The sequence below is a fragment of the Parasteatoda tepidariorum genome, chromosome 1 (assembly GCF_982258835.1).
Source record: "Parasteatoda tepidariorum strain Cologne lab strain chromosome 1, Ptep-v5.0, whole genome shotgun sequence".
NCBI classification, from domain to species: domain Eukaryota; kingdom Metazoa; phylum Arthropoda; class Arachnida; order Araneae; family Theridiidae; genus Parasteatoda; species Parasteatoda tepidariorum.
Window position 1 is genome coordinate 18095474 of NC_141755.1, and position 10480 is coordinate 18105953.

General features: G+C 30.2%; 1 protein-coding gene and 1 long non-coding RNA gene across 5 annotated transcripts in view; one reads left to right on the plus strand and one right to left on the minus strand.

Annotated features, from left to right (window-relative positions):
* LOC107440100 (long-chain-fatty-acid--CoA ligase 5) overlaps positions 1-4107 on the plus strand; it is a 41215-nt gene extending 37108 nt beyond the window's left edge. For all 4 annotated transcript variants that reach the window (XM_087159898.1, XM_087159895.1, XM_087159903.1 and 1 more), the window contains 3 exons: positions 713-814; positions 2087-2158; positions 3768-4107. In XM_087159898.1, coding sequence (XP_087016024.1) covers positions 713-814; positions 2087-2158; positions 3768-3905 — 312 coding nt within the window. In that variant the 3' untranslated portion in view covers positions 3906-4107. The remainder of the gene's footprint in view (positions 1-712; positions 815-2086; positions 2159-3767) is intronic.
* Positions 4108-9017: 4910 nt separating this feature from the next.
* On the minus strand, positions 9018-10234 carry LOC122269416 (uncharacterized). Its single transcript, XR_006225172.3, has 2 exons — positions 10085-10234; positions 9018-9446 (listed from the first exon to the last, which is right to left on the minus strand). It is a non-coding gene; the product is annotated as an uncharacterized LOC122269416 (long non-coding RNA).
* Positions 10235-10480: the final 246 nt, after the last annotated feature.

The window sequence follows — 10480 nt, forward strand, 5'->3', positions numbered from 1 at the left end:
CCACACTCCATCAAGTCTTTTAGCTGGTTTTAAGGTTTTTCCACCCTAATTATTTGGCAAAATTTTATTTGGTCCTCTCTCAAATGTTAGTTAGCGATCCTAAATGAGTATACGTTTTTTTTTTTTTTTCCTCTTGAGAGTAATTTTAAAAATAACATACTATTAAAGGCGGTCATTATGGAACACCATATATTTACTAGTATCTTCAGACGTAATAAATGTACAGCATTTTTCAATAAGAAAATTCCAATAATATTCGTGAATTCAGTTGTTTATTATACCACGCTCTGCATATTTCTATTTAAAATATCAACTAATACAATTATTGTCGCACCAGTGCAACAAAATACTCATATATTCACTAGCATTCATTAATTTCGATAAATGTTCTGTTTTTCCCCTTAATTGAAGCATACGAACAGTTTTAATCCTATGTAACATACACGCAGTTGTTATTTGTAATGCTGTTTCAGTATTGAAAAAAGTAAAAATATCTTTTCGTTACGTTATCCCATACTATGAAACTTTTAAAGAAAAGTGTATTGTATTTAATCCCTGTTATACCGTGCCTGATGCACATTTAACAAAATGTACGTGAGATCAAAATGTCGTTTGGCCAATCCAAGTTATTTCGAAATCGTTTCTTTAAGGCACCTTTATTTTTTAGAGAAACTTTTTTAAATTAATTCCTACACATATTTTTATTTTTCAGAACTATCTTGTAGCAGTTATAATTCCTGAAAAGCATGAAATTTTGACATGGTGTAGAGAAAATTCTATAGATGGAACTTGGACTGAAATCTGTAAAAATAAAGTACGTTCAATTTTTAATACTATGGAGCCGCTTGAATATTACGTTGGCATCTAGTGGGAGAGAGGTTTTGAGTTTTGTTGATTTTTTTAATAAATGGGGGGGGGGTACGAACAATGCTTACGAAAAAGATTAAAATCCTATTATATTCAAAATTTTCTTAAAAGCAAAGTATAAAAAATACTTTAAAAAAAAGTTTCACGTTTAAAAATTTTAAATTTGGAATAAAAGTTGAATTTGAGGATAGAAAACTTTCAAAAAAATTTTTTTAAAGAGTTATAGAGTTTAAGAGTTTTGAACACAAAAGGAAAAAGAAAGAGATTTCTCAAGAATATTCTACTCAAAATTTCATAGAATAAATTGCAACCAAAATTCTGCTTTCTACTAAGTTATGTCTTTAATTTGAGTTTAGTCCTAAAATTAGGTTTTTACATTAAAAATCAAAGTTCAAGAAAAAACTAGAAGATGTGTGATTTGCTTATTTTTGCTGACAAGAGATGAGAGGGTGTCCAAAATCGCCAAAAATATGTTCGCATAATATTTGAACAGCCCCTATGACAAAAAAAAGTCATTTTTTAGTCAAAATGAAATTCCTCAATGACGCAAAAACTAGAATTTAGCAATAAGAATACTTATAAAGACCAAAATAAGTTTTCTCGGTAATAAATATTTATTGTAAAATAAAAAGTAATAGTTCATTTATTATTTAAGACTTACTTATACTGGAATAGATTTAAATTAGAAAACAGCGAAGACATTTTTCTTTCAACTTTTTAATTCCATAACTCAACTAAATTGCACCATTCATTGATAATTTTTGTGCCACAACTCTCAGTCCCTTATCCTAGTTTAAAGACCTTAATCAACAATTGGGGTATCGATTTTAGACCACTTTTATCACTTATTTTCGAGCTTTTCTTTTGGATAAGTAATTTTACCGGTGACTACCACTTAATATTCTCGAATCAAACGTGCGATCTCTCTCTCTTGTGAAATTTCTTACAAGCCTATGCGTAGTGGGATTCATGTATAATTTACCTTCCTTCAAGTAAAAGGTTGAAAAAAATGTTTTCATTGCCATTTTTTTATAAAAAAATAAATAAATAAATTTAAAAAAACAAACATTTTCCCTATAAGCAGAGCAGTAATTTGCATCATGGAGTTTGTAAGAAATAGGAATTGTTTCACATGTATCATTTTTAACTAAATGTTGTGTCCTTCTAAAATTGTTCCTTAGTTAAAAACTAAATATTTATTTGTTATTTCCATTTTTAGATTGTAAAAGAGCATATTCTGGACAACATGAAACAAGTTGCCAAAGCAGGCGGACTTTTATCTTTTCAACAGGTATTACATTAAAGTTCAAAACTAAGAGAATTTTAAGATTTGATCGACAATCACGGAATATAGTTTAAAAAAATGGGTTAATAGAGGCCATAAATCCCTTTTACAGATAACATACTGGTCTTATAACGTGATTTAGTACTGAAGGTATGGCAATTTAAAAGTTCTTGTGGCTACTGTTCCATTTCCTCATTCAAAGTTATTTTCTGGCTCTATGTTTTAGACGAGATATTTGGAGTTCCAACTGCCCTCAACAGAGCGTTCTATAGGGTAAAGGTCTTGATAGTTGGTTAAGCAATCCATACGGCGGATATTTTCGCTTCCCAGAATGTCGTCGATCAGATGAGCTCTATGAGACCACTCAGGATCAATTTCCAACTTTGTAGTAATTATAAGGCTCCAAGATTTTATTCTTTTGTACATAGAGCTCATATGATTGACGGTTTTCTGAAAATTGTAAGTATTTACTGGATATGCCAAATCAGTTGGATCGGCTGGATATGTCTTCAAACCTTAATCCTGTATAGAGTTTCTGTAACGTATCGGTGCTTTACGATGGGATGCTGCCAACTTGAGAAGAAAACCGCTGATACACAGCCACCTGATCTATAACCTCAGCGCCATCTGGTTATCTATTACCAAAATGGTATGTTAACATTACAGCAGTTAGGCTTGTTTGGGCTAACATAAACAAATGCCAAACAGCCAATCATAATTGTTACCAGCGATGACATCGTTTGCAAGTTGAAAGTCACTATTCCCTACGAAAACCCTCTTTATCTGCAGAACAACAAATAGAAACAGTTGCTGTGCCATTTTAAATTCTAAACTGCTTTATTTCTATCATATTGTAAGACTTTCATATCTGAAGAAAGTTGCAATATTCTCTATTAACACATTTATTTACTTTGATTCTGTCACCACTGTTTCAAACCTTTTTGACTTTTTGGTTAGTGTTGCCAGAATCAGACACATTAATTACAACTGTTGAATAGTTGTTTTATATAAATTATGTCAACTTATTTTCCTATCAAATTTCATTAAAATTAGCTTAGTAGTTCTGGAGATAACAGAAAAATCTATAAATTCTCTTAATTTTGAACAATAATGAACGTTCAAAATTACAAGTTACAACGGAGTAAATGAAGTGATTCTCTGATACTGATTCAAAAAATTTTAATATGGAGAAAAATTCTTGGATCAATCTGTTTCAACTTTTATTTTTGATCCAAATTAATCGAATATTTTATTTATTTAGATTGCACAATAAAAAATGTGTAACTTTAGCTGTTGGAAAAGTATTTATATTTCTTACAACTGAACCAATTGCAGACCTTTTCGAGAAAAGGAATCTATTAAAATTAATTATTAAGTTACAAAAAAAATTTATTAGTCTGTCAAACAAGTATAAAATTATCTATCTATCAAGCATCTGAAAGTATAAATAAAATTCCGAAAAATAATATCTAAACAAAACCCTTTTAAGAAGAAAACAGTTTTCACTTGTTACCCCTTTTAAAGCAGTAAAGAATTTTTTAACCAATTTATGACTTTTTCTAACGTTAATTTGTAGAAAAGTGTTATTTGTTACGCATGTGCTCATTTTTTTCAGGTAAAAGATATATATATACATCCAGAATTGTTGACAGTGGAAGATGGTCATCTAACTCCAACTCAAAAAACAAAAAGAGACATTGTACGAAAATTCTTTATGAAAGAAATTGATACCATGTATAATATTAAGAATTAGATTTTAAAAAAATCATTTTTTTCGTAGGTAGTTTTAAAGAAAAAAGTACGAGGATGTTTCAATTGTCATGTGCATTTAGTTAAGACTGTTTTTGCATTCTTTTTTCATTTTAATTTATCGTTTACTAGTTCATAGCTATACTCAAAAAATTATCTATGTTTTTTTATCAATAAAAATAAAACGATTATACATTATTAGATCACTTTTTTGTTTTCTTTGAATAAACAATCATTATTTTTAGTCTCCACGTGCCCTTGAATCTATTCAAGACATTTGTGTTTAAAAAAAATTTAATATCTGAAAGCCTAAACATAAAAAAGTTTATGAAAACATGAACATCGATTTTAATGTCATCTGGAGAAAACTCTCCGTATTGGTGGATTTTTTTTTTAAAGTTGAAATATTTTTTAAGTACTTAAAATTACAATTAGTTCCTTATAGAATCCAGTCATCAGCTTTTTCGCTAAGTATTTCGAAGCTCTTTCGCCAGGATAGCAACAGCTCGAGTACCTAAACTCTAATCAAAGATACAACTTTAAAGTAAAGTTCAAGGATTGTAATGTGCAAATCTAATATTAAAATGAATTCAATTTAGCCCCACAGTCTGTTGGGATCGTCTGATGGGATATATATGTCCCGAAAGGGTTAAGCAGATTACTCAGGTCCACAACAAAAATATCTAAGATTTCCTGAAGATCGTAATAACTATTTCATCTCTATAGGAGAACAAAAAATTGTTAACGGAACAACGTTTTAAGATGTCGAAGCCATTAGGAAAACCCCAAGATGAATTGGTGACTTGTCACCCAACCATGGCCAGACACCGAGCCCTATTTTAAGGCTCTATCTTTTAACGGTCTTGGTAGGAATCTTACGAATTTTTAACCCTGGTCATATGAAATGGACAACGCCTGAGCAGGCATTTCTCTCTGTCTCCAAACTTCTAAATCACAATTAACGAGAGGACTTTCAACCACGACAAATTTAACGTGCAAATTGCTGTTGTTAAGTACCGATTTTTTTTATTTTTTTTATAACCGTCGTAGAACAGTCGGCCCAATTTTAAGTTTACGGCTACTAATGTTCAGCTCTGCAGTCTTGTAATTTGGAACCAAATTCAGAAGACAATGGAACTTATTGACCAAGTATTGAGAGAAATTTGCCTTTGTGGAGGACTTTTTTCAAGAACTAACCCGCATTTACGTTACATGGAGAGGAAAACCATGAAAATCTCCTGACGGCAAGAGATCTCTAACCCATGATCCGTATATCAATGAGGATAGTTTGCGTCAGTGCGGTATTCGTATCGACCAGCCATCGCTGGGATTCGAACCCTGTTCACCCCATTGGAAGGTGAACGCTCGATCCCCTGAACCACCACGGCTTATGCCGATTGTTTTGTTTTCCACCTGGATCAAAATCATTACTCCAAGCTCTGCAACCAGAGTTGTGAGCGACGCCTTATTCAATTGCCCAGCGGAGAGCTGGTTTCTTTCATCAAGTCCATGGGTTACTTAAGAATCTTTAAATCACCATAACATATTGAGGAGTAATTAACACTAGATTGCCTAAGGAAGTCATTTTGACTGCTTTTAATTTCAATTAGAAAAACAATGATGTAAATAATGACACAATTTCTTAGAATTTTTTTTATTGTTAATATTTACTAATAACTTGTTATATAACTGTAAATAATATAAAAAAATATTAAAAATTAATTTTAGACAAATTTCTTTGCACATTATTTATTCTTTTACAATCCAGTCATTTTGACTGCTTTTGGGCAATATAGGTATATGCTAAGTTTCAGTCTTTCTAGTGTTAAACCAGCCCTGAAAATTAATTGCCGTACCTTGTATATAGCTTAAAACATGAATTACAATACTTGAGGACAATCCACTCAAGACGTCATTACGTCGCTTTCCAATTTTTTTCTCTTTTCTTCTGACTCAATAAACCCCAGGGTTCTCAAACAATTTATCCTTGATTGGTTCAAAATTACAAGGCTACAGAGTTGAACATTTGTAGTCGTAAATCCTAAAATTGGGTCGGCTGTTCAACGACGGATATAAAATGAAATAAAATAAGTCCTGAGAGCCATGGTGGCTCAGGTGACAGAGAACTTGTCTCCCAGTGAGGTAACCCGGGTTCGAATTCTAGCGATGGCTCGTCAATGCAAATTCTAAACACGACTCTGACAAATCTCAGTGCCGACATAAAATATCCTCAGAGGTAAAAAGAAATTATAGGTTAGAGCAGGGGTTGCCAAACTTTTTTGATCATCGACCCCCACATAATTTTTCGAAATCTCCATCGACCCCCACAGGAGTGATTGTGAGCCCAAGTCAAAATTCCGGAAAATTTCCCGAGCTTAAAAAAAAAAAAAATTCAATTGAAAAATTTGAAAAAAATTTAAACTAGGTTTTTCTAGGAGAAGTAATTAAAATTTACAAATTTGTCTTACTTTCTTGAGTTTATGATTATAACTATTTACTGATAAAAAATGTATCTGGCTCTCCCTTACAAACAAAATAAATTGTGTTTTTAAGTTCCACTTTTGAAAATTTGATTTCCGGAAACTTCTGTGATCAATGATTTTTTGAAACGTCTGGACCTTCGATCTCCGGAAACTTCCGGATCACTGTTAGCGAGAAATCCGGAAATCCGGATTTTTTCCGGAGCACAATCAGCCCTGCCCCCATAAAAGTAACTTTCTGTTAATTAAAAATAAAACTCTATTAGATACTGTGTTTGTACATTTATTTTATGATTTTGAACATTTATTAAAGTAATAGAACATTATGTAACAATAGTTTTATGAAAAATATATTAATGTTGAAATATAAATACCTTAATATTTGAAATAATAAGTAATTATAAGTAAGTAGAATTAATAAGTAAAGTAACTACGGACTTATTGCTTCTTAATCAATGACATGGGTGTGCCTGGTGTTTTTTTTTTTCTGCAAGGTTCGTTATATTGGGTTCAAAATTGGTCAATTTTAATCTTAAATCCCCTCGAAACTCCACATTTAATTTATTTCTGTTCTTAGTTAAGATTGAATTTACGTGACTGAAACCGGCTTCAACCATATAGGAACTTGGAAATGCTATCATAAATGGCTGAGCTATTTCGTCAAGTCTTACATATTTTTGCATTATATTTATATTTGTCCAAAATTTGCTTATTGTTAAATTTTTAAAAAGCGTCTTTGCTTCAAATCCCCATAATATTTCAGCAAGCAATCAGGAATGTCAATGTTTTCCAAAACGACAAAACGCAGTTTAAAATCGTCGCTCAATTTTTGAAGATTACCTACCTGTATATATTTCCAAGTTTTCTTTTATTTCTAATTGTCACATATCTGAAAAATGCTGATAATCCTTCGACCATTCGACCCCCTGGCTCAGATCGACCCCTGCTTATGTTAAATAGACCCCTGGGGGTCTATATAGACCACTTTGGCGACCTCTGGGTTAGAGGACCCTGCCATTAGGTTAACCATGAGAGGTTTTCCACTTCATATAACGCAAATGCGGGTTACTTCCATTAAAAAGTCCTCCATCAAAGCAAAATTTCTTACAATACTTGATCCAGGAGTTCCCATGTCTTCTAGAATGAGTTTAAAATTACAAGGCCACGGAGTTCAACAATGGTAACTGTAAACTCAAAAATTAGGTCAAATGCTCAATGATGGTTATAAAATTTTTTTAAAAAAATAATAATAATTAATAGAATATCATGAGAATTTCATGTCCAATTAATGTATTTAAGTAACCTTAGCATAATTTAATGCACTTCTCTAAAAGTATCAGGAATAACTTTTGGAAGTCATTTAATAAAATGCTCTTCAATTCCAATGTTTCTTATGTCTTAAACACCCTTAAGCCTCGTCTTCAAAAAAAATTTGCGAAGAGAAACATTGTGTGTGAACCATCACCACTCATGACAACCTTCGAAATAAAATAAAAAATTACAAAAGGAGTAAGGTTTAAGTAAAACCATATCCTTAAAAGTTCCATAAAAGTTCTGAAACAAAAACATCCAAGTAGAGAAGAACATTACAGCAGATGGAGGTTACTTCAAAACAAATTAAACGGGTATATAATTATATATCATTTTCAAGAATTATTAAGTCAGACCGTGAAATTAAAAGCCGTATCTTGTACATAAAGATTAAAAACAGATACTATGATATGGTAATGTAGCATCGTAAATAAAAATTATTAAGGGTATTTAGTTGATCTATGAAGAAAAATTTAGGTTCTTGATAAACATCCTTGAATCATCCACACTGACTAGCTATCCTGGCACTGATATTAATGCTTTCTATAAATATTTAAACAGCTACTTTTAATTGTGTTTCTTGTAATTCTTTTTAGTTACATGGTCTTTTATCTTAACAACTTTTTAACAATTTATAAATCTCTAAATAAATTCTGAAAAATATTTTTTTTTTTAAATTATATAAGAAATCAACATATGTTCAAAAATAATTTTATACAAAAATGTTTGAAAATAAAAATTCTTCTAAATTTAAAATAAAGATAATAATGCTGATAATAATACTGGTACACTGATAATAATGCTTTCTATAAATATTTAAACAGCTATTTGTAATTGAGTTTCTTGTAATTCTTTTTAGTTACATGGTCTTTTATCTTAGCAACTTTTTAACAATTTATAAATCTCTAAATAAATTCTGACAAATATTTTTTTTTTTAAAAAAATTACGTAAGAAATCAACATATCTTCAAAAATAATTTTATACAAAAATGCTTGAAAATAAAAATTCTTCTAAATTTAAAATAAATATTTTATATCAGTACTTTTCCATTTGGCTGGCGCAGGCTATTAAATCGCCAAGGCAAACTTACTGAATACAAGTAAATTCAACTTTTTATTTTTAAGTGACAATTTTCTTTTGAAAAAATATACATAAATAGGTAGATAAAGTATCCAAAATTACTTATTCCAGTGAAATAGAAAATTACCTTTACATCATACACAATTTAATCTTATTTTTAAAAAAATTTCAAAACAAAAATTTTTTACAAAAACAAATTACCAATATCTGGCGAAGTGTGTGCTACAAAAATAATAAAATTGACTATTCGACAAACAAAATTTAATTTTACTGAAATAAAACATAATGGTACAAAAACATTGCAGGTTAATATGTTGCCACATATGTTCTATAAAAAGTATAAATCAAAACCTCTTTGGCAAAATTTAATCAAATAAATAATACATTATCTAATAAACAATGCAAAAGAATCACATCAGTATGAATTAACAATACCTATGGTAATTATTCGTATTTACTCTATCCTTTAAATTCTGTATCTTCTGTTTTAGCCATTTGTTCTTTGGCTTTCTGCTCTGCCTCTTGCTGCATGCTTTCCAATCGTTGAATAGTAACAGATTTCAATGGTATTAGTTTAGGTTTACTTAGGACAAAAGAATGAAACTCTTGTTGGAAAAGCAAACCTGTAGAAGGCAATATCTCTTTTAAATTATCTTTGTCAGTCATCATTTACCTGTAGAATAAGAAAGAGGAATAAATTATAAAAACTGAAAGCAAATCACTCTAAAACTACGATCTACGTTTTCAAAATGAATAATGAAAAAAATTCAATGTACACTAATCCAAAGAGAAACAATTCATTGTTACAATAATTATTTTAAGAAGCACTGCTAAAATTTTCAATGCAACTTGTTTTAGAAATTAGTTTATTTCGAAGAAGTTATTTATTCATTTAAGTTCTTTAAAAGTTACTTATCATAAACTAAAGCTAGTGTGTGAGAGTAAGATTTCTGTATCCGTACCTAACGCTAAAATGGTCGCCAACTGTTGGCGACAACCGGATAAATTAGCTTAACTGAGAAACTTGGAGCTCGTAATTTTCTTAAGTTTGAGAAATTTAATAACGTATGACTTTTCCCAGTTTAAAGAAATTAATTACTTACAACATCAGCATCCCAATCTACCTAATAATATTTCACTTTAATTATTCTCATTAAACAAAAATTTCATCATTCCAACATTATTCAACATCAAGTATTCAGTTTAGAGCTTTCTGTTTGAATATAATGTAATTTTGATAAAATAAAAGACACATTCACCTAGTTATGCATGTTTAATACAAAGTCACATAATAGCAAGTTAAAAAGAAACCTTTAACAGAACTGCATACAGGCGACCTTTATTTCATCGATATTAAGAAACTGAGATGAATACTCAATAGTTTAATCAATTAAGTTTCAACTTTATTACTTAAGCATTTTAACCAATTTTAACATCACGGATTTCGATATTGTTTGTTTAGGTTAGACCGTTGCCATGAGCAACAGATAACTTAACTTCATTTCACTTCTAGTTAGTTATAAAATCACTTTCTTTTCTACTTTGTAAGCTATAAACTAATACAGTCAGTTAAGAAAAAGAAAAGAAATGATCATCGCTTATGGACTCTAGACACCACAACAGAAATCATTGAACGAGCACAGAAGAGGATTGACATTAATTCGATATTAAAGATTTAATTTAAAAATAAAAACATTTTCGCTGCTT